This window comes from Cygnus atratus, chromosome 2 (genome assembly GCF_013377495.2).
Source record: "Cygnus atratus isolate AKBS03 ecotype Queensland, Australia chromosome 2, CAtr_DNAZoo_HiC_assembly, whole genome shotgun sequence".
Taxonomy (NCBI): domain Eukaryota; kingdom Metazoa; phylum Chordata; class Aves; order Anseriformes; family Anatidae; genus Cygnus; species Cygnus atratus.
This window is the reverse complement of record NC_066363.1, coordinates 71,886,987-71,911,931: the sequence shown is the minus strand read 5'-3', so window position 1 is coordinate 71,911,931 and position 24,945 is coordinate 71,886,987. Positions and strand designations below refer to the sequence as shown.

The 24,945-nt window shown below is 41.6% G+C and overlaps 1 protein-coding gene across 1 annotated transcript in view; it reads left to right on the top strand.

The window, feature by feature from the left end:
- The window catches only part of MYO10 (myosin X), a 164,057-nt gene that overhangs the window by 108,829 nt on the left and 30,283 nt on the right, over positions 1 to 24,945 (top strand). The window contains exons 20-21 of the mRNA XM_035560318.2: positions 21,634 to 21,758; positions 21,892 to 22,006. Of these exons, the coding sequence (XP_035416211.1) occupies positions 21,634 to 21,758; positions 21,892 to 22,006 (240 nt within the window). The remainder of the gene's footprint in view (positions 1 to 21,633; positions 21,759 to 21,891; positions 22,007 to 24,945) is intronic.

Sequence of the window (24,945 nt, the reverse complement as noted above, 5' to 3'; positions counted from 1 at the left end):
CTCCCATATTCCTTGTCATTCTCACACTCTTTTCCCACTGGAATGCTCCATCCCTGATGAATTTGGCATATGCTACTATATCTGTACATAGATTTTATTAGCATTAAAACAAAGTTCTCACAGAATTAGCAGCTGTGAAAGCAGAAGTTTTAAAGAATCTTGAGACAGCTTCAGTCTCAGGAAACCATGTCTAATTGTAGGTTTCTGTGCAGAAAAAAAGATTTGGAAATTCCTGTAGACAGTCCCTTTCAAAGTGTGCACAAAAATATCAATGAAAAGTTACAGAAAAGTGTTTGTCCATGTTTTCCATTTGCTTTAATTTGATTGCAAGTTACCTGGTGAAGCTGTTGAATCAAATTAAAGAAATCCTATTTGAAGAACTAGATTGGTGTTGTAGTAGGGAAAGGGTCATGCATTTTACTTGTAGGAGCTGGCACAGTAGAAGACCTGATGGGAAATGAGAAGGAAAACCATACATAACACTCGTGAATGGCATTTTTCGCTCAGGAAGGTATTCTCAGAATGCATTTCAGGGATTCATTGTTTTAAGTTCTGTCTGCTGGGCACTGCTATCTGTTCTCTCCATCTCACAGACATGGAGTTTAGTGCCAGTCTTGTGTAGTTTTTGGTATTGCTCCTGCTGCAACACTTCTGCAGGGGCAGGTCTATGGGTGACATCTGGCTCTTCAGTAGCTTGGCTGGATTCTGTGGATGCACATCATGTTAGAGTTGTCTTTCATAGTTCGTGCTGTCATATGACATGTTGCTTTTTTTCAGCAAGACAAAGGAAAACAAGGTGGGTTGGTTTGCATAGCTGTGAACTGGCACAGCTCAGAGGGATGTTAGCAACACATGAACTACCAGGGATTATCACATATGTGCCTCACTGTGCAGGGCTGGATAGAAACAGAACTGCCGGAAACATTCAGATGAGATGCTGAAATGGAGAAATTAGGGTGCTTTTCAATATGTTTTCTGTCTGTAGGTTTTACTCTGTGGTGGCAGTGACATGGAATGCTAAAATGCTACCCTTCAAAAGGTATTTAATTTAAATGGTGCTTGAGAATTAACAAATGATGTGAAAGAAAGGGCCATTTTAATTGCTTTTTTTGAAATATGCAGCATTAAAGGAGAGCTGGACCAGAAGGGCTCTGAAAAGAGAGAGCAGAAGTTGTGTTGTCAAGAGCAAACCTCTCAAACTACTCGTTACTCTTGTGACTGGGTACGAATAGGTAATACATCTGTCAGCAAGCATCCTCTGAAATTCTGGAGAGGAGGAGGTGGTGCCTGAGAGCTATTTTACTGTAGAAGCATGTTTGAATTCTGTAGGTGAATGAGGTTGAGCAGATGGAAGACATTTAAAGCTTTGTAAAGCAGAACATGCAGCAGACAGGACTTCCTCTGCTCTTCTAGTCATTAAAGTTTATTCATAAGAGAGATGATAATTTACAGTAATTATTTGATTTTTAATTGATCAAAAGTTTAATTTTCAAATATGTTACAATGGCAAGCAAAAACAATTCAGCACATGCAATAAACTACTAAACATTTACATATCAAAGCAGGATCTACACTCATTAGAGCAATTTCCTAAAGGGAGCACATAGAGTACATGACCTTTTGTCACAAGGCATTTCAGCAAGCAGGCCTCAGACAGAAGAACAGAGGACCCATTAATCTTTGGGAGACCCCTAAACAATCAGTCTATGTGTCTTCACAGTTTCCAGTCTCTTCTGAACTGGTCATAACGTGGAAGCTTTTCCATTTGGAATGCTTAATGAGTATTTTCTGCTGATGAAGGGTCTTTCTCCTTCATTCCCTTCAACTTCAATGCAGCATTCAGAGCTACATATCATTTCATCCTTCTAAAATTTCACAGAAGTTTCCCTGTTTTTTTTCTCGTGTCTCTTTTCCTGCCTCCTTTTCTATCTGATAATGATTCATCCCGTCAACCTTGCCTTTTCTGTTCTTCATCTATTCTTTCTGTGCATATTATTTGTTTGTTTTTTTAAGTCTTTTTAAAACAAGCTGCATCCACTTCTACAGCAACATGTACAGCAACATCCACTTCTTCAGCTGCATGTTTCTTCAAGGTTTGCTCTTATTAATAAAAAGTTGTTAAGCCTTTGTGCTGCTCAGGAGACAGTTCAGGGTAAATCTAAGATCTGAACTTTCTGTGCGATCTCTTCCAGGGGCAAAAATTCTCCCATTGGCCAGAAGGGGCCAGCCTCAGACAGTTGGCTCAAGTGACTTCTCGAGTTCCCTTCTCCATTCAGAATTTTTCTTCAGTGTCTTAATGTTGGTATAATCCCTGTGGGTGGCCCCTACCTCTAGTGTTGGTGTTTTTCTCTGGGACGGCCTCATCTGTGCTGATCTATTTTAAAACTTTCGTTAGTACAGCTTGCTTCTGTAATTCCCTGCTCTTGAGACAGGTTCAGCCACTGCTGTTTTCTCATGCACATAGGTAAACAGGCTCAGGTCTTAATCCAGTTTGATCCTGATGGGCAAAATCCTGGTTTCACTAGAGTTGGCATGAAATTCGTGATGTAGACGTGTTTTTTTTTTTTTTTTCTTTTAGGAAATGTGTGTTGTGAGTGTGTCACCTGAACAGAATTGCTGAGCCTCTACTGACTTTGCTTTCTGTTCATTTATTGTTGGTCTTATTCCTCTGTTGCAGTGATAGTCTAGCTACTGGCAAGATGAAAGCCTTCTTCTCTGAAGTGTTTGATCTCTGAAAGGGCAGTTTTTTTCTCTGCAGTTATTTTATATATATTTAATCTTAAAATTTAACTAGATGAGGTAAAGAAATAAGACAAAATTAAACCTGTATTGTAAACCTACTGCAAAGCTAGGGGTTACAGGGAGAAACAGGAAAACTATTAATAGCTTTGCAATTCAAAGAAAGGCTGGTACTAAAAGGTCTGTAATAGATTCTGTGAGAGTTACTGCTACTTAGGAGTTCTGTCATCATGTGTGTATTCATTCTGGGAAAATTACTATCAAGGCAGTAAGATTGCTGACAGCGCTTCTGGGGACAGAGCCACTTAAAGGGATCAAGGTAAAAGGCTATTGGCACCTGCAGTGTTCTTTGAGGCATAGGTCATTAATAGCCATGAGACACTGGAATAGCAAGCAGCATGTCCCCTAATACGAAATAAGATGCAAACCTATTTCACTTGGCGTCTGAATGAAAATTGTACTCTTAAAATAGCTCTGAATCATTACAGACATAGGTATAGCATGGTAACGACCTAAACACCAATTAGAAATACAGCTCAGGAACGTGGTACAAAGGAACAATGGAAGAACATCTTGGTCCCATCTGCAACGATGATTGTACACAGGGTGTGGAGCAGGCATAAGTTCAGCGAAGGCAGTATGTGAACTGGTTGTCAAGCTGGAATTACAGTATTGTCGTATTGAACCTTGACTCTATGAATTACTGAGTTTACCTTGTAGAGAGGTTTTTTGCAGAAATATGCATGAGGACAGAGCAACTGTAATGCCAATGCAGCGAGAACAGCCCTGACATAAAACCTGAATGATGCAGGAAGGGAGGCTCTGAACTTCAAGGCTATTCTACTAAACCTTCAGCACAGGATTGTTAACCATCTGGATATAATCTTTATTTTTAAAAGTCTTTATTTTAAAAAATCCTTAATACAGTGGTCTAGCTTCAAATTTTTATGCACATCCTACTGCAGTTGTATCTCAAGTGTGTACTTTATACACCAGCCTCAGTCCGTCAGCAGACTGGCATGTAGATGTCTGTGTGGTTTTTGTTGTTGTTTTTTTTGTTTGTTTGTTTGTTTTTTTTAAGAGGCTGAGCCCAGCAGTTAAAATCTAAAAAGCATTAGGCTCTAAATGGAGACATCTTTATGGTTACTGACTCAGATGTAGAGCTTTGGGGTAGCCCTTCTGCAGTGAAGCTGCAATGTTTGCTGGTGCTGGGAGCTGGCACATTATGAGGTAAATTTGGCTGTCCATAAGAAGAAGAGAACAGAAAGCCTGATCATTGCCCGTACAACTTCCCTGTAATACTTTGAAAGTAAAGGTAATATATGATGTGGCACAGCTACAACTGCAGGGGGTGTGTGGTACTGTCTGTAGAAAGTTATGGTCTGGTAGTATTCATTTAGAGGTGTGTAATTGCTCATGTATTAGAGATCCTTCCTGCCTATTTTAAAAAATTGTCTTTAATCTCAGTTGTTCTCAATAAATATTTGTCTTAAGAAGGCTCTCCGGCTGCCAATTACTGCTGTCATTGCTGCTGGAGGAAGCAGAGCCGCAGGCTCTGAGCACGGATCAGACTTGCCGAGGCAGTCCGGGTATGGCTCAGAGCGCTGCTGTTCGGGCTCATGCTCCTGGAGAGACCAGCCATTTCCCCAAAGCAGAGCATGTTGCCCCGCTCTCGCATCTCTTGCCACAAGTACGCAGGGCCAAGTATGAACTATTTGTCCTTACTGCTTTAACTAGCTCTCATAAGGCTTTATTCTTCATCAGGAAGGCACAGTCATAAGGTATGGCACCGTGCCCAGCTGATGCTGCTTAATTCAGCTACCTGGATCTTGTCGCCTTGGGTTTTGCAGAATTACATAGCTTCAAATCAAGACTTGTGGAGTATGTCCCAGCTGCATCATTTTCTGGCACATCACTTGAGTAATTAGGTCAGGCGCTAGAAGACTCCTCAGGTAAAAGTGATAAAGGGAGTGGGTGTAAGGAAAGCAGTCCTTGCTTGTGAAGTGCCAGCAGTAACGTTACATGTGGATCTGAACCCATGGAACAAGATGGTTCCTGCAGCGAGTCTTGTGCTGCACAGGCACTGCGCAGCTTCTCTGATGTCTTCACACAGCGTGCCAGTAATGCTGCCCGGGGTGCCCCTTTGTCCCTGTCTCAGAGCACAGCTGCTTGCTGGGCTGAAGCAGGTCATTCCTCTCTCCAGGCAGTTGCCCAGACAGGTATGTCCTTCTTCTTCATCAAGGTTTGTTGCTAACTAAGCAGGGCTGACAAGGCATCCCTTTGCTAAGTGTATTAGAGTTTCTTTCAGTGACCATGTGTAAGGACTGTAAAAAACGAGGTGTTTAAAGCTCAAGAGCTGGGATGGGTGCTACCGAGGAGGGAGCAGGCGCTGTGTTGCAAAGATGGCATTGAATCCCAGGCAGTACAGGCAAACAGACTTTTTTGAGTGTTTTGTGAAAGTGCCCAGTTGCCAGGTTCTCCAGAAAGACTGTTTGGTAGGAGTCTGTCCACAGGTCATTTTCAGATCTCTGATGGTAAATATGGTGGTGTCCTCGCAGGAACAGGGTGGGAGGCTGTGTGGAGAGCAGATGCTGCTTTGGGAGGAGGTGGCCCAAGCAGCGAGCTCCAGACCAGTTCTGGGGGGGGGGGGGGGGGGAGGGGGAGAAAGCCTTGGGTTGGAGTATTTTTCGAGTGCAACACTTGCTGTGTAGTTATTCTTTCTGAGCTGATCCTTGTGATATTTAAAAGTGAGAAGAACTTGGACTGCCGCAGCAGTTCCTCTGCCAGCAGCATAGAGTCTTACCGGTCTTACTCTGCATTTTGCACTACCTGCTGGCTTCTTTGTGTGTTTTCTGAATTCCTTTGTATGTGGTTAGGTGACATGGACAGGCATTTGCAGAATTGCAACTGCTGATCGCAAATCTGAAGTAGTTTCTTTTTATAAATACCAAGCAAAGAACTTGGCTTTTCTTCCTTCTGGTGCATTGGCACCACGTATTTGAATTGCAAGCATTGTCATGCAAATGTGTGCGTGGAAAAAGTGTGTACTTCATCAAGCTTTCAGAGTTTTCCTTTCTTAACTGCAACAACAACAAAAAAGTTCTCCCGCATCTCTAGGTGGCAATTTAAATTCAAATCCTGTTTGCTGTGTTCTCATGGTAACTACTACAAGGGAATATGCAGAGTCCATGATAAATAGCCATCGTTAAAACTCCAAAAGCGTAGCTGGGGCAGAGAGTATTGTTCCCTAGCAAAAACTTTAGCATTTGTAACTCCCTTGCTGAACTGTGTCTTAGGGCATTTTGTACGTTTTATCTCTTAAGATTTAGGAATTTGTTGGCTGTGAAATATATTTACATTCTTGATGCTTATAAAGTGAGATTAGCCCTGCTGTCCTGTTAGTCAGGAATATCTACAGCGATTGCTGTAGAGCCAGCCCTCGCTAGGCTTGACTTCCTTTGAGTGCAGCAGGAATGAATTAAGCAAGTACAGCCAAAGATATCACATGAAAGACTTGAAATACCAGTGAGCTGAAGAAAGCCCTGGTCTCTGTGTGTGTGCATAGCTGCAACTGCTAAAGATTCAGTTTTTCACAATGGGTGAACGCTGAAGGGTGAAGAAGCCTTAAAAGGTAAGGGTCTAATTCATTGAGTTGTTTTTTTTGTTTTTGTTTTTAATAAGTTTAATCTTGCATGCTTGGAGCTGCAGTGGACTTGTAGAAAAAAGAAAAGAAAGTGTCTGGAGTTTGGCAGAGCAAGCTGTATTGGAAATGTTTCTGGTCTTGTATTTTCTTTTAAAGAGGCTAAATGCATGCAGAATCAGGTTTATGAACAAATGACTAAATTACGGGTCTAATCATATTTTTGAACACCAGGAGAACTTTCCTTCCAAGCGGTCTGCTTTACTAAATCATGCTCTGTTTGAAAGTTAAAGGAGTGATTGTTCGCAGAGCAGGAAAGAAGTCAGCAGAGCTGGAGCTGTGTGTGCAGAGGGGGGAAGATCTGAGCTGTGGCAATGGTCTGCTTTGTGGAGAAAGATCTTTTCTGTTGTTTAGCAATTCATGGCATAGATTCAGGAGAACCGGCTATGTAAAGTTTAGGAATGTAGTATCCCTGCACTTTATTAAGGCATAAGGCGCGGCTGTAGTTTGGCTTTGATTACATTATAAAAAAGTGACAGTGGGGACAAATGCATTCGGGAGTGGGAGAGTCCAGTGAGATATCTGCAGCACCCAGAGGTTTAAACTGCTCTTGTAGTTCTGCTGGTGAAACTTGATGGGATGCATTTGAGACAGTAATTCTTTCACTGTAGAAACACAGGAAACTGAATGTGCCTGTATATATATTAGTAACGTAAAGGATATTATAACAGCATTGTATTTTGTCTTTGCTCTGTGTCATTTGCCCCCTTCTGCCCCCCATGAAACAAACCCCACAGCCCAGCAAGTAAAACAGCTCTGTTCTGGGATCTCCATTTTGCTCTTGTTTTCCCACTTAAAGAGCTTGCCTCTGCGAACATTAGAATTCAGCCACAGGGTAGAAAATTAAGCTAAAATTGCTTGAGAGAACCTGTTGTGAAGGGAATGGGTCTGATCCTGTGTCATTGAAGTCTATGGGAGTTTTATTCTGGTCTCAAGACGAGCAACCCTAGATTTGCCTTGCAAATCTAGATGGAGGTGATATGATCTGATAAAGTGCATATGGAACTGGGAAAGGGGATTCTCATAACTCCTGACTGTTCTTCTCATGCTGATGTTAAGATACGTCCTTTTAAACCCCAAGTGGTAACAGTGGCAGCAGGTCAAAAAGTAGGTGGTATTTTTGTTGTGTGGAACATGAATCAAAGGTATTTGGTATTTCTCTTGCTAAAAATGCTTAGCTTCAAAAAGGGGAGCATTCATTTTGTTTCTCATTTGTTATTTGCTTATTCAAAAAAAATGTAGTTACAACCTGTGTACCTTGCAACATAAATAGAAGCATAACAACATTGATTTTTTTTCAATACAGCTAGATTGCTGATAGGAATTATCTGAAAGTTGTAGTATTCACAAATCTTTATCAGAGGCACTCTCATAATACAAAAGTCATGTTAAGAGCAGATGGTAATGTTGAAGAGTAGACTTGGGTCAGTTCTTAAACTTTGTTTTCATATTTAACTGTATCTGTGTATATATGTGTGGCTTTCGTTAATTTAATCAGAGTATACTGAAAACAAGCAAAGACTTCATGGGAGGAAAAACTCACTGTGATAAATTCATGAAGTACATCTGCAGTCACCTTGTAGCATACTTCAAACATGAAACATTAGCTGAAAGGGCATCAAAGCATCTTAATTTTGTTGAAAACACTCAAATTGTTTTCTAGTGTTTTTAGGAAGTTGATACATGTAAGAAGCAAGGCATGTCCATTCCTAACACTGTTGTTATGTCAATGTTAGAGAAATGAGATTGCTTTTTTAGTTGTATGAAGTAGAATTTAGTTGTAAAATCCATGTTGCAGGACAACAGCTGAGTCCTACCTGTGTGATGGCAATTAGCCTAATCTACTGGAAGAGTTTGAGGTTGCTGTTGTTGGTCTGTCTCCCCCAAGCTCCTTATGCATGCTCCCTGCTCCAGCAATAAGGAGCTGGATGGCAGGACTCAAAGCTCCCTGGAGCTTTGCTGTGGAGGTGGTAGAAAGCAGAACTCTGCAGGCTCTGTGGACAGCATTAAGTTTGTTGTTTGGTCCCAAGCACAGGGTAAGTGTACACTTTAGGCATCTGGTCTGCAGAGTTCCTGGTTTTCTGCACATGAGCCAAGAAGCGCTTTGCACCGTGTAAATCATTCAGGCCACTGAGAAGTTCCTAGTTTTGGCTGCCACCTTGGATTGTCTCACACACCTGTGAGCATTACACAATGTTTGGTGTAGAAAAAGCAAGTTTGTTGCTGAACTTAAGTGCTGTGCTATATTTTCAGAGCTGACATGATGAGATCTATAATGGCATTTTCAAAACTTACTCTGTGGACCTGGAAATCTTAAACATTAGGTACATAGTAACTAGGGGATTTGGTTGGTCTCAAACTTTTTATAATCAAGCAAAGATAAAGTAGATGAATTGAGAGAATATATCCACTTTCAGAAAGCCAGATAAATGCCAAACTTTTTGTGACACCAGCTTTCTCAAATGAATGGCTGCCCCAGATTCAGCATGAAAAGGACCAGTATATCTACATACAGTTTGCCAGCCACACAACTTGTGCATATTTAGACAAAAAGAGATGGTGTCCAGCCTCAGAGCTACACTATCATTAACTAAGTAGTCTTTCAAAGGCAGAAACGATGACGTTTGCTGAAAGTGGGCTAGCACTTAAGTTAGCATCACAGAAGTAGTTAATGTAATCAAATCATTCACAGAGCAAACAAAATCTTGTTTAGGAAAGCTGATTCTATCTTCAGTGTCTCTTTCTGACTCAAACATGTAAGGGTTCTGTTTTGTTGTATACTTAGTGCCAGTGTATAAATTTCTCAGAGAAGAAATTGTTGTTCAGCCATCCAAAATCGCTGTTTCCCTGTGACCACTGGCGTGCTCAACCTAGAGCATCTCAAGATCAGCCAAGTTCTTAAAGGGTATATACATCTCATTGGCTTCAGTGAGCATGTCTGAATGCTTTGCTTAAGTTATTCACGCCGCTTTGGGTGTGCTGGTCAGCACATAATGGAGTACCTGGAGCTTTGAAAAAAAAGTGAGGCATATGTACAGCTCTCTTACATTAGTGTACCCAGACTGAAGTTGCAAGTCATCTGTGCAAAGAAGCAACACCTGTTGCTCCAGTGAAGTGCAGTCCACAACGCTCTCCAGTCCCAGGAAAACCTAGGTTGGGTATGCAAGCAGTGAAAATGCATCTTACCAGTCATGGTTTCTCATGATTGTGTTTTCCAGATTTTCTGATCATGGTGAAGAGGGATAGAGGAAAATACACTTCTGGGGGGCAGAAAGAGGCATGTTCTTATTTAAATGTGACACAGCAGATTGTAAAACCGTAAATAAGGGCAGAGCTTTTTTCCACAGGATCTTCTTTAAAAGAAAAAAAAAAAAAGGATGGAGTCAACTAAGCATGTGCTTCATGTAACTAAGAAAAGGTGGAACTTGCCTTAGAGAAACAAAGGGCCATTGATAAGTGTCCCTGAATGTAAATTCTGCATGCTTCATGGAGATGAACAGTAGCATCCCAGTTAAATCACTGAGGTGGTGGTTGAAGGTTAAATTAATTAGGCACTGATGTCATTTTATCATCTGTTATAATTCGTTCTCTATGTGTATGTGTATCTAATTATTTATACAGATACTTATACTATATCTATATAAATACATATTTATATAGATACACACATGCAGTTAGATCACTGAATAGCTGTATTAATTGTTTTTTTAAATGGCATATTGGTGTTAAGGGAGAATTCTTGCCATCTATTTTGGGTAACTCTGGATCATGCAAATACTGCAAAGTCAATTGACTCTGTAGTTAGCTCTTATTTCACAAGCTACACGGGAACTGGAACAAACAAGTAAGTTGGTGCAACTTTTTTTGTGAGAGAAAAATATACGGTCACTTTGTTTGCAAGTGTTAGCGTTTGCCAGTATATTATCTCTAGCAATGAAATCACAGTGTTCTTTTTGTTTGTTTTTGGTCTGCCAAGTGAAATTATTAGCAGTGTTGGTAGGAAGCGTGGGTAGCTAGCTGCTGCTGCTCTAGCCAAGCTTCTGCCGCTGATGTTGACTCATCTGTTCCTTCAGCCTGGACACTGCAGCAGCACAGCTAGCTGTGATCTGCATGGGGGGAATATGGAGGGAAAGAGGTCCTCCACCCTTTGTTTAGATAGTATATCAAGAAATCAGTAAAGAGGCTTTTTGTTTGGCTTAGGGTGGAAATTTCAGAACTAACAGAAAAAAAACTAATTTGATTTTGATGTGGTTCTCTCAAACATCAAAGAAGTCATGTAGGAGACTTTCCAACTCTTAATTAAAGAGGGGGGGATCTGTTGCATTTCAACAAAGGAGTCCAAGGAGAACAAATGCATTGCCTTTTTCTGTGATATGCACATACAGAAGAACAAACAACTGCCTTCATTTTCTGCTCTTCCCCTGCAAACACGCGCACAGATGTGTGCGCATTTCAGTTGGCCTTGGTATCTGGTGTTCTAGCTGGTTGTAGATTTGCAGAGCAAGCCCTGAATGCATAATGTAAGAATGTGTAGAGATAGAAGAGCAGCAAGAATGAAGGACCAAATCCTAAGAAATATGCCAAAGTTAGACTGATGCTATCTGAGATGTGCTGAGATAAAAGAAGCAGGAGTAATTAGCATACTGATTATACGGGACTAAGCTGGGTCATTTATCCAGGCCATCACGCAACTCTTGTCAGCCAGATAGATGTCTGTGCTGATCATGGGGATCCTCATGACTTTCTTCTGTAAGCTTGATTGTCCTTCTGCACGCTAACACCGTATCTGAATGTAAGTATCTGAAGGATCTGAAATGCACTCTTACAGGTTTTAGAACGTAAAGCAGCCCCTGGATGTCCCCAGACTGAACGAAGTCCTTGGTAGTGATGTGAAATAGCAAGTTTTATGTGGTGGTGGAAGGGGTAACTTCGGCATGGAGAGCTGTGCAAGCCTGCAGCTGCTGTGGGCTGAGCACGGGGGTCCCAGGGGGCCGAGGAGTGCTTGTGCCTCGGGAGCACTGGGTCATGGCACTGCTGCAGCCAGCAGCGAGAGCCGGGGCCATGCGGTGAATGGAGCCCTGTGCCTTTGCCGGGATGGGAATAATCTGCCCTTTCAGTGCTGCCCGACCTCTGGTTTCCCAGCAACTCGAAGCTGCGCGGCAGAATATTTTGCAGCGTTCCTAATTTACACATATCAGATATTGGCCGGGATTGAAGCCTGGCTAATTTCCCATTACAACTTTCCAGCAAAAGGCTTGATACATGAAGAAGAAGAGAGAGGACTCCTTAGGAGATAACTCTTTTAATTCAGATCTTTTCCTCGATACAGGAATTGCACTGGAAAGTTGACTTTCATGAGAAAGCAGCACATCTGCGCGTTACATCATCTGCGTGCTCTGTAGGCTTCTCTGTGGTCTGGTGAGAGAACAAACTGTGTGTAGGAGCGAAATGCATCAGAGAAAAAGAAACCACTTGTGGCTGCAGTATTGAAAAAGGGGTGTGATCAAATGCTAACTTCCTAACATTGCTTGAGTCCGTTTTTTGATTTTCAACTAGGAAGTTGCTGGCCTTCATGGACATGCAACAAGCACATACGCTCCACATTTCATTAAAAATAACTCAAAGTTTTTTATTACTTTTAAACTTTTTAAACTTTTTACAGTTTTCAGAGGTGTGATTCCTGATTGTTGTAAGATTTTTTTCCTTTTTTTAAAGGTTGGAGTTGATGATGTGAAGGATTTTTTTGTTACTTGCTGCCAAATGCGTGAAGGGTTTGTAATGACTTAATCTAAGCTAGTCCACAGTGCTGCAGCCTGTGTCTTAGACAGTCAGCCAAACTTCCCTTGTTGGACTGTCAAATACTTGCATAAGAAATGAACCTGCTCCCTGCCAAGATGAAGCTTGTGTCTGGGAAGCGCAGTTCTGGATTACAATGAGCACTGTGGGTCAGGAGCTGGGTGTCTCCTTCCTATCCTCGATGCAAAGTCCGTGTTTGGGAATTCCCATACCAAAGGTTATAGAAGCCAGCACTGAGCTTTTTAAATAAATAAATTAGCATTTTTTCCACAAATAGAGTGCTGAAAGGGGACCACTGAGATCATTTAGTTGAACCAGCTGCATGGCAAACTGTAGGGAAAATAGCACCTGCTGGAAGAAGGAAGTCCGGCATTTTCTTGAAGGGTCTAGTTCTAGTGGTCTTAGAGGGTCCCACCATCAGGAGTAAGCTATTCCAGTTAACACAGTCGGGGGCGGGGGAGGGGAAGTCATGCCTTTTAGTTTAAATATGTCTTCTGTTGATTTTCATGCTCTTTATGTCTTTATCTGCTACATTTTAGAAACTGTTGTTGAAGGTAAACTCTTAGTTTAGCTACTTACAGATTATCATCAAGGCCTTGCAGATTTCTCACTGATGAGCTTCTCAAGGCTCTTATTGAAGTCCCTTGCTGCTTTTTTTCAGTCTGATCTTTATTCTCATGGCTCCTCTCTAAGTGCTTTCCAGTTTAGCATCTTCCTTTATTGTACTTCAGATTTGGATGCAATATTTCAGTCGCAGTCACACAGCTGAGCCCACAAATCACTAAACTGACTTCTTAAATACCAGAGAGTTTTCATCATTCTCTTAAGAGCAATGCCCCAAAATAGAAGACTCGAGTCCTAAATGGCATTCAGGTGCGCAGTCCTAAAGGAAGAGAATGTCACCAGATCAAGAGAAAGTGGCAGGTTGGTGCCCCGGGACTCAAACTCAGATTATTATGATTTGGATTTACAGTTCCTCTGCCACTCTCCTTGTGCTTCATGAGCTGGTATCTTTGTCTTCCTGTGAGTGCAATGTTAGCTCCTTCCACCCACGTGTAGCCAGTAAGCTCTTGTGGCTGGAAGTGAAGTTATTCCCAGCCATTTCTGCCTCATTCTTTCTACTTACTTGCAATAGAGAAGAGGAGATAATATCCCTGTATCTTCTCCCTTCCTATGGAGCTGCAGCCTGTATAAAAGGCTTGCTTAGTTTTGTGTCACCCAGGGAAAGCAAGGAGAATTGCAACAGTGGTGACAAAAGTCGTCTGCAGTACTATTTCAGGATGCTTAACACAGTACCACTGCTGAAGTAATACTGTGTTAGCATTTTAGTGAGAACTAGCTACTTGGAGGGTTTCACAGTCTAAAGTGTGAGATTACTTGTAGTAATGCTACAGTAGACATAAAAAAGTAGACAGGATTAGGTTCTTACAGGGATAGTTACAAGAAATGGTTTTACACCTATGTCAGACTTTGGCCATGTAAGATGAAATTAATTCATCTTAGTAACAGGTTCTCAAGTATTTTTGTCCTAATTTTCTACCCTTCATAAACCTTTGGATCTTTCAAGAATAAAAGCATGATACTAAATTATCTGTGCCACATAGGCAAGAAAAAATCCCATTATAGTAATGATCCTAAAATAGGATTTACTGCTTTTAGATACAGAAATGGACTTACGGCCAGCCTGCCAATAAGCTGTCAAGTTTAAAAAAAAAAAAAAAGTCATAGTTGAAAAGTCTGCTGTAAATGACTAAAAGTATGGTGAAAAAAATGAAAACAAAACATGGGTGGAATCCTTGTCTGTGTAAGTTATCTAGAGTCACCACTGACCTGGACGGTCAGGATTTCACCATGTGCAGTTGGTTTGTATGCAGGCTTAGCAGACATGGAGCAGTGTATGTATGGCAGAGGCATGTGACATTGTTCTCTTGACCATTGTTATGAACAATGGTGACACTGGTGTTGGCTGTCCTGACACGCAGTTGATAAGGAAGGACAGCTGTCCTTGCAATTAGTACCTCACAGTGTGTTTCTTCATGGTATGTCTGTAGCTATCAGGCAGCCTGATTGATTCTCTTCAGGAGAGGCCTGCTGACCGATCACAATGTGGGAAGAATGAGGCCAGATTTGGGTTTAGTCTGCACGGGTTGGAGGTTTTAATTAGGATGACCTCAGATGAAATGGCAATGGATTACTCACAGGTGGAGAAGGAGGGTCCATGAAAAGTTCCAGCTGGGGACTCTGCTGTGAGTTGCACCTTCTGGTGCTGCCCTGGGACTCTGCCAGAGCTGCTCCAAATCTGAAATCCCTCTTTTTCCAAATGCTCTTTAATCATCTGTTTCACATGGATAGTCCTGCAGTCACTGTTTGGGTACAAATGGCTGTGAGACCTGCTGTGCATTTCAATGGACTCTCTAAATAATGTATTCAAGTAACAAAGGCTCACTTCAGCAAAAAACTTAGCCTGAGCAGAGAAGGCTCTAAACATGCTCAGATAATTTAGGCTTAAATACTGGAGATTTCTGTGCCTTTAACAATCTGTTCCTGTTCTATGAAGTTTTAATTAGTGTGTAAGAAATTATACACTCATTCTGAGGAGGCTGCATTCCTCTAGGTTTTTATATCACCGCTAGTGAGAGAAGTAGACAAATCCTGTCTTCACATACCTTTAGAAAGGAAGGTTCACAAAGAGGCTGTTGTTTGTTTACTCAGGATAGCATTTAGTTCATATGAAACACCCAAAAAGAAAATTTCTCTGAAATGCAAGACTACAGGTGCACCGACTAGCAAACTCATTTAAATAGCTCCACGATTGTGAGTTTGACTGTTGTTGATTAAAGTAAAAAATCACAGCAAGCCGGTCAGAATCATTTGAACATCCTTCCCCCAATTATGAAGCTAGTTCCAATTCTTATCTACAGACAAGCAAGACCTGAAATGTGACATCTTTGTCAATGGACCTAGCTTAGTAGTGTTCCTGACCCAGCTGAAATTGTTAAACTCTAGTACAAAGGGTCAATGTGGAAATACCAACTGCTGCATAGCTCTTAAATGGCTGCTTTCTTTAAAATTACCTTGAGGCGTCTTTGCTTATTAAGTAAGCTGAATGACAGGCAGAGGAAAAATACAAAACCATTTTTACATTAATTTATGAAGTCTCCTCTTTTGACTGTTTTGGTACAGTGGAAGAACTCTAAGATTACCATGTTCTTTCTATGCAGTATTATTTTTAACACTGGCATCTCTAACCTGCAGCATGAGAGCGACTAAATTCTGCAGTTTGTCACTTATCTGAGTTGTTCACGGTTGGGAGAAAAATCATGCAGGTCAGATGCAGTATTTGGAATTGCAGAGAAGATCAGCTAATCATGTGAATGCTTGCTGTTGGTAAATGTAGTACTTTCATGTTCAGACCTGTAGAGATTATATAAATGAGGCAGCATATCGTTATTGAGTTAGCAGTGAAATCTGACCTGGAGTTTTCAGGAGAACTTTTTGAGGCATAAGTGTTGATTTAATATATGTATGCTCTTTTTCTGTCAAGTTACCACCAGCAGTGTTAGTATTTTTTAAAGGATTCTTGTTTTTTTTTGGGGGGGGTCATGTGAATGAAAACCTGAGAGAATTTTGGACATGCAAAATACTTACCGTTATTTTATGTTTATCCAAATATTGCTTGGCTTTCTGCTGCCATGAAGCGGAAATATGGAATAAACTTTTTAGCTTTGACATATTCTTTGTTTTTTATCTTCCTTTACTTTCATGGTGTTTGTCTGTGTAGACACACATACTCTGGGATAATGAGGAAACATCTTCAGAAACAAAGCCAGCATCAAACTTTTTTTTTTACCTGAATCTCTTCCAGTTACAATTAGTTGCACGTTTGACAAGACCACAGAGGGTTTCTTTTCTTAATCTTTCTCTGAAATGTGAATGATCTTAGATCTGTGGGATTGATGCTCCACTTTCTTGGAGAGGATATGCAGGTTTTCATGCTCATTCTTTTCTAAGGGTAGCAGTTCTGGGGTTGAAACCCTGTTGAAGAGGCAGACACCATCAAAGTTCGTGGTGCAAGGAGCTGAACAGTGGGTGGCTGGAGGAGCAGGGGTAGAGAGGTGAGATGGTTTGTTCAAGGTAGGACGGTGATCAACATGGATGGCACTGCAGTGCCCTTGAATTCAAGGGCCCTTGAATGACAGCGAGAGTGCACTAGACCCTGTCCATATCCTGTTTTTGCAATGTATTTTCCTATTGAGACTGCAGCCATTTCCTTTTCATTTCTTTCACGTTGTTGGATTGAATCCTTGGCATGAGTAGAGGCTGCCAAGTAGTGTGTGTGGATAAGAATCACTAAGCATCACGTGGTTTAAAAAAAACAAACAATGGGAATACAGAAATTTTCCTATCAGTTCAGCCAGATTATGTATTACAAGTTAATTTATTCACGTTTCAAATCCATCTGGGAGAAAAGCCTGGCATTAGTTTTGACTCGAGGAGTTGCTGATGGAGATCAGTGGACCGTGGGGAACTGTTTCAGAAAGATCTGGTTTAGTAAGTCCCCCTGTGCAAGCAGGGGTTACTTTATTTCTGAAAAAAAGATACCAATGCACTTTGGGACACAAAAACCCACTACAAGGCAGGGGAAGACTGACCTCTTTTTAATTCATGCTGCTTTTTTTCCAGAGTTAAATTGCCAAGACTTCATTCTAGGAGTGAAGGAGAATGGATTTAAAGAACTATGACAGTGAGAAAAGTTACTGTTTTTTTAAATAGAAAGTTACTTTTTCATATCCTTGTATTTGTTGTTCATCTTTTCCATCTCTGTACGTATCATCCTACTCAAATTGCCATAGTGAGATCTATAAGCAAGGCACTGGTATTTTTTTTTCTCCTGATCTCTCTCTGAAGTTCCTCCTGCCTAAATAAAATCCATGAGACTGTACGTAATCTGTCATTATTGTGGCTGTGCTCTTCTGAGGCAGCTAGGAGTTCTGGGATGAAAAAGGATGTCTGACTGGTGAAAGTCAATTATCCTCTTTGTCTGAATGGAGCAAACGATCTGCAGAACAACAACACAAAAGTTTTGTGTGTGTGGTATTTGCTTAGGGCCTCCACTTACGGTGCTGTCCAGGGAAAAGGGATGATGTTCTTCCCAACCTCAGTCAGACTGTAATCTAAGGAATGATTTTATAATGAAAATTATGCGTAGGTGTTAGATGTCTATCCTAATGGCTTCTTTTAATTGTGATTTTAGGCAGAAGCTTTGCCCTTTAGGAGGCTCACAGCATATCAGAGCAATCATTTAGCAGCTTAAGGAGCCACAGTCTCGCCAGCACAGACTCCAGGTCACATTAAAGCCTTGGCTTTAGTGCTGTCTGGCCCAAATTCAGGGGAGACGTTTGGATGCTGGAAATGATGCATTACAAGTTGTACTGTGAAAGAGTGCACTGAAAAAAAAAAAAAAGAAAAAAAAAACACCAACAAAACAAAAGCAAAACCCAAAACACCTTTATCAGGCAGAACAGTTCTGATTTGTAGCTATCGAAGTGTAAGAAATTCCACGTAGATGTTGCTCAGTGCCTGAATGTGGCTGTGACCCATGTGAGTCCGCAGCCTTTGTCTGGCAATTTTGTGTGTCAGAGGGGTTTAGTGGTAAAAGTGAAATGTTCATGTTCCTCCCATGGGCAGGGACACCTCCCACCAGACCAGGTTGCCCAGCCTGGCCTTGAACACTTCCAGGGATGGGGCATCTGCAGCTTCTCTGGGCAACCTTTTCTAGTGCCTCATCACCTCTGAGTGAAGAATTTCCTCCTAAATTCTTCCTAATATCCAATCTAAACCTACCCTCTTTCAGTTTAAAGTCATTACTGCTAGTCGCTACAGTCCCTGACAAAGAGTCCCTCCCCAGCTGTCCTGTAGGCCCCCTTTAGGTACTGAAAGGCTACTGTAAGGTCTCCCCGAAGATAGATGAAATATCCTTTGCATGGATATTTTATGCTGTTCTACACTTAACACCGTTGTGGCTGTTCTGAGCACAGTTCAAGTGGAGGTGGTCATTGCTCTCCATCTTGGAAGTTGTCTGCAGTGGCATATGTATAGTTCTTGTGCCCTGGTTCAATAAACGCTTATGCAATTGATTTTTAAGTACGAGGAGCCCTGCTGACTGGAAGTTGTGCCTAAGGTTATCCCTACCTGTAAGCATTTATATGACTGAGGCTGAAATGCCCCGTGTCCATAATGTAAAACTACCTGATATGAAATGTATCACCAAGTCATAAGGTGCTGAATGCTGAGGTATGGTGCACAGGACTGCATTTCTTATTTCTTCTGGTTGTTTTCATAAGACATGGGAAACCATGGATGCATTCAAGTGTTTTGGCTCCCTCCCTGCCTGGCTGCAGCTCTCCTTGTTGCTGAGGACTGAAGAGTTTCTGGGATGGCCCAGTCAAAAACCCCCAGGTGATGGGCGCTCTGTCTCTTCTGGTTCTTCATATTGAGAAGGGTAGGATAGAGTCCATCAAATCTCTTACCACTGCCCCCAGGGTTACTCAGAGCAGCCAGATTTGTTACTGGTATAATTCCAGTGATAAACCAGGGCAGGATTTGACCCTCCAATTTAACAGTCTCATGTGTCTTGGAGTAATTAAAAATAATTAGTAAAGGAAAGTGAAGGAAATTCACGGATGTAAATAAAATTGCATTGGTCTTTGTGTTCCTTTGCTGATACCACATTAATACCTCTTGCAGTGTTCTGAGTTTCTGCTTAAAAATCCAAGTTTCTGAAGTTGGGTGAAACTGACAATCTCAGCTTTTTGGTGACAAAACAAGGCTGTTTCTAACTTCTGTAGTTGCAGGAAAAAAAGTCTTGAAAATGTTTCTTCCCTTGTGAATCAAAACATGGCTAAAAATGAAAAGTTTTTTTGTTCTTAAAAAAAAAAAAAAAGTAATGATCATTCAAACCAGCATTGTGGATGAATTCTGACTTGTTAAGTGCCTGGGGCTGGTGTTAAAAGGATTAGGTAGTGGAGCAGCCAGCTGGCTCTGAGCAGGAGGTGCTCCCTCAGGGAGGGAGAGACGTCCATCTGTCCGTCCACGGTGTCACTGCCAGGCTTTGGTGTATCCCCTCCCATTCTCACATCTAAACACGCTGTCCTGACCACAAGTCTGGCGGGGCATGCTGCCCTTTGAGCCAACACGTGTAGGGGTAGAAGGACCTCATCGCGGCCTACAGCTTCCTCATGAGGAGGAGTGGAGGGGCAGGTGCTGATCTGTTCTCTTTAGTGACCAGTGATAGGACCCGCGGGAATGGTGTCAAGCTGCGACAGGGGAGGTTCAGGCTAGATAGACATCAGGAAGAGGTTCTGCACTGAGAGGGTGGTCACACACTGGAACAGGCTCCCCAGGGACGTAGTCACGGCACCAAGCCTGTCAGAGTTTAAGAAGCGTTTGGACTGTGCTCTTAGTCACATGGTCTGAATTTTTGGGTAGACCTGTGTGGTGCCAGGAGTTGGACTCGATGATCCTTGTGGGTCCCTTTCAACTCAGGATATTTTATGGTTCTGTGACAGAACCCTTAACCCAACAGCAGCCGCTGTGGCGCAGTGGATGCAGCTCCTGAGCCTCCCTGGGACGCCACGCGCCCGTCTCAGTGGGCATGAGCAGCTGTTGGCTGAATTTCTACATAGCCCCCATCCACCTGCTAAGGCTGAATCAGGTCCTGCAGCCATGCAGCGTTGATAACCCCAAGCAGGGCAGGGCTCACCACTGGGACCGACCACTTTAATAAAATAAATAAATAAAACTGTTTTCATTTTTTGTTTGGTGCTATTGACTATGGAGGAGGGGTCAGGGTTTAGTATAAATTTCAGTCCCTGTGCCAAAGGAAGGGGTTGAAAAATTTTGCTGTGTGTGGAACAGTGAGGGCTAAGGAAGCCTTCTCCCTCATGGCTCTGACACAGCTCTGTGCAGAAGGGCTGCTGCGTATACAGAGAAGTTGCCTCTCACTGCTCCAGAGAAGAAACTAATGAAAAGAAGAATTGTAATGCTTTATTTTAGACATTATGCCTTTTAAAGGAAGGGTTTAAAAGCTAATGTATCAATATTTTTGAAGCTAGCAAATGAGTTATCATCACTAGCAGGGAGTTTTTTTGTTTTATGCATTAACAGATGAAAAAAAGTTTAGATAGCTGTTTTTAATTAACTTTTGAGTCTGTGCTTTCATGAAATTACTTCTGATAAGTTCAAATTTGGGGGAGTCATTTATTTGCCAGGTTGAACAAGAATCACGATTAAAGCCAGTTTATAAATGACAGGAGAGTCCTCTGATTTACAGTTGCTCAGGGCTTGATCTTGCTCTCATTTCTATCAGCTGCAGAACTTTGAGTGTGAGCCACTTAAGTTTTTATATAAACCAGCTATGAGATCCTGCCTTCCAAACTTTCAATTGCAAAATACCAAAGACTGCCCTCTAATTCTGCAAATGACTGTGGGAGGATAAACTGATGTGTTTGAGTGGACTTCCAGCTGGTGAATTTCGAGTGCGTTTACCTGTGGTGTTATTTCAGTGCCAGGACTGTCAGCATTTTGCGGGGTGGTGATTAGCACTGTCCTGAGTAGCTTTGTGTGGCATTGGCTGACACTGGCTTATCTCAAGACCTGGTAGAAGCACAGGTGACTTGGAGATGAAACTGGAGGACTCCTAGGAGCAGGAACACAACTGACCAGTATTCACCGGTTTTCATGATGGGGTGGCTAGGGTTATCTATTTTCTAAACGGAAAATGATTCCAAATGGCATGCAAACTAATAGAAACTTAGAGAAGTTTTTTTTATATTTACAGATGAAAACATCTCTGATGTTCAGAATAGAAACTCCTTGACATACAGCTTGTTTGAGGTTTGAGGTGTTACTGTCAACAGTAGATGAAGTGTCACTACATTAAAAATTAAATCTTTTATGACTTTATGGTTTTGTTTTCTCTAAAACTATCACAGCACTATAATAGTGTATCTTCGATATTTGGAATTGTCTATAGGGACTGTAAGTTCTCTTGCTAAAGAAACAAAATAATTGAGCTTTGCACTGTCAGCTGGTCTGTGGTTCTTACCATCATTTTGTCCTGCATTGTAGTGGTTAGTTTCATATGAGAAATGGAAAGAGATGGTTGATTGGATTATAGGGATGTAAATGTTTTATCTATGGAAATTATGTTATGAATTTACCCTTTTATTTTCAGATATATTTTCATATGTTCTGAGCTGCTAATGTGCTTAAGACATTGTGTAGCCAGTTTTTAGCCTTTGTACATGTTAGATTCGTATATTTTTCCCTGTGTTTATTTCCCCTGACATCTCTAACCATTGCTATTAAAATCCCTATTTTGAACTTGCTTGTTTTAGATGCCAGACCAGTTTGATCAGACTGTGGTGCTTAACCAGCTGCGTTATTCTGGGATGTTGGAGACCGTCAGGATTCGGAGGGCTGGCTTCCCAGTCCGAAGGCCCTTTCAAGACTTTTATAAAAGGTAAACACAATGACTTGTGTACTTCAGATGTGAGTCATGATGAGGAATAACGTGAAAACCTAATATTAAAAAAGAAAAGGTAAAAATAGAACTTTTCTCTTAAATGAAGTAATAAATGCTTTTTGATTGCCAGGTATAAAGTCCTCATGAGAAACTTAACTCTGCCTGAAGATTTAAATGAGAAGTGTGCTGTCCTACTTCGTCTGTATGACAACACAAGTACTGAATGGCAGCTTGGAAAAAATAAGGTAAAATAATCTGACTGCTACAGTAGCTTCTGCTTTTACAAAGTTGAGGGGATGGGATTTAGACTGCACAGCTGCAGAAGTGTAGTTGTAATGTTAATTACCTTTGGGCTTAGAGGAAGCTGAGCATGTCTATTGATGCTCTTGAAACCCCTATAGTAACAACTCAGAGTTGTGCTAAGGAATTTGCTGTCTGAAGCACTTAAACGGACTGCTGATTTCACTGATGGCAAAAGAGTCCACTTGGATTTTACACCAATGCTCAAGAGCATGAGCACTGGGGAGGATCACGGCAGAAAACATGGTTGCTGGACTTTGTCGTTCGCAGAAGTACCCATCCTGTGAGGCAGTACTCTGTTCTGCAAGGCAGTTCTCTGTTCTTTCCAGTAAATCCACCTGTCTGGCACCTGCTCAGTTGGGGAAATCACAGAGAGGAATTGTAGCCAGTGTTGGTGTGGCAGAGTTGAGCTCTATCTGCATTTGCCATCCTAGTCTAAGAGTCTTTTTCGGAGGTACATGAGACCCCAATATGTGCCCTTCCAGACAACCTGAACTTTGCACCGTTTTTTTCTTCCAAAAGAATTTCAAATGGTGTTTATTAAAAGAGTGGAATTTTACTTTGAGTAACAAAACAGTGCAGGCATTTCTGCATGCTCATTTTGCAAGTTTGATCTTGGACAACAGCTGTGTGCAGAGCTTCCATCTGTCTTGCAGATTAGTATTCTTGGACTTAACGAATGATGTAAAAGTATTGCATGTTCAGGAGAAGGTTCCCCACTGCAAGATCTGAGATTTCCTAAATACTAAGATTGCATCGTGCAAAGGACTACAGAGTGGATTACAAACCTCAGGTTATCACTGTCAACGATCCTCCCTGCCAGGCCTCTGCAGATTGCGTGCTTTCTTTTTTTCTGAGTAACTCCTGCCACCTCTCCAAGGGCTTCCATAGCTGAGAGAAAGGATACAAATCAAGAAATAAAGTTAGCTGAATTACATATTACTCTTGCAGTTTTCCTGTCAATTGTTAAATACAATTGTGAAAAAGCTTTCTCATTACCATGGGGTAGCAAAAATATTTTATGAAATCCAAATGACTTCTGTGTGAAGTGTCATTCCTCCTCATACTCTTCTCCCCAGAACTGCATAGCTTTGAAGAGTTTCCTGTGTTCCTTTGCACACCTAAGGTGTCTCAGAGATGATATTGGAAAATTTGATTAAATCATTTTGAAGTTAAAACAGAAATGGGACATGAAATCTGAGTTTTTCTGATTGCAACTGGAGTCATTTTTCATGCCATTTTTGTAGACCATGGCTTGCAAATAATACAGTGATGATGATCAAACACAGAGCTAGGTGTTGGTTCCCCTTATTCTTTCAGATGCAGTATACTAATAATATTTATGCACAGGCCCTGGACACAGCTTTAGCGTCTTAGCAAAATAACATTTATAAGAACCCCAAATTGTTTTCACCAACTGCTCAGCAGGAACCAGAGCTCTGTTGTAACCTCCCTTACTGGGGCCTGGGATAATTGCCCCCAAGAGCTGCATGTGCATTTTTAAGAGTCTTCATAAATAGCTTATTGTAGAAGAGAACAAGGGGGCATTGGTTTCAGACTGAGTATAGTATGGGGCACTATGTTATTTAAAAGGAGTAGTAACAACATTGCAATGATTCAGCTCCAGTGTGAAATCTTCTTGTTTTTTACATCTCAAGCTGCACTGCACCTGCTCAGGAAAATGCATTAGCCTGTGCATAATATGTGCTTAATGTCTATTTTGGTTCAGGAAGTAGCTGAATGCCTTTCTGAATTAGAATTTCAGTACGTTTTTAAAGCCAGTATGTGCAAAGCAAAGGAAAGATCGCCCACTGAATAAAAGAAAAGGCTTTTTATGTCACAGCTTATTTAATATATAAGCAAAAACCTTATATATAAAAAGCTGCCCAGTGCAGCTCAGATAGTGGAACTTTGGGACTTTCTATGGGACTTATGTTCTTAGTGTTGGTTAATTTGTGACAAAATCTAACAGCATTCAAAACTCAGAATTGTGCTTTTCATCAGTATTTCTGCTGCTTTTGCTTCGATGATGGGCTTGTCTCCCTAAACTACCTTTTTCCCACTTGAACACCCCCAAAAGTCCACACTCTTTTTTTTCTCTTCCAAGAAAGAAGAAAAACACTTCAAGGAAGTGGTCCTGCTTTTAGCTCTCTTGTAGTAGCAGAGCCCACGCTGTCCGTGCAATTTCCTTGTTGCCACACTCTGATGTGTAGCCTTGCTCTGATCCTAAGTAACCAAAGTATCACTGAGCAAAGTATCCCAGCTACTCAGGTCTTACCCCGCAGAATGCCAGGCTGTTGCCACTATAGGTGATACCACAAGATTTATCCTTCATCATGTAAAAGCTGAGAAGACCTAGAAGAAGCACTGGCAGCGGTTAGCTCACCACTTGTTGAGTGTACAGTAAAGGACAGACATCAAGGTATATGGAAGAAGTAACCGCATCCCCAGTGCCTCTACTTTGCTGGAGAAGCAGTTCATTTCATTTAAGTCAAAATTAGCTGGATTAGCTAAATGCATTTCAACGCTGTATGCTAATGCTGCCTCTAAGAGCCCATGCCATAGAGACAAACTTTCCTTCGGCCTTTCTAGCCTCTGCTCACAGTTACCTGTGCATTAGCACTGAGCAGTCGAGGTGAATGATTCAGGTTTCTCAGCCCTGCCAGAGAGAGGATGGCTTGTGGAATGGACAAGTTGGTACACTGTAGGAGAACTTAGCAGAATTTCTTCCCAGATCTATGTGCACAGATAGTCTGCCGTCACACTTAACTGAGACACCCGTGCCTATGTACACTTCCAGCTCCTGCCAGGGCTTTAGTCAGATGAGGGGTGTTGTATCTGCTGGAGGAACTGCGGTGATATTGTGCTGGGGATGGGCTGGTGT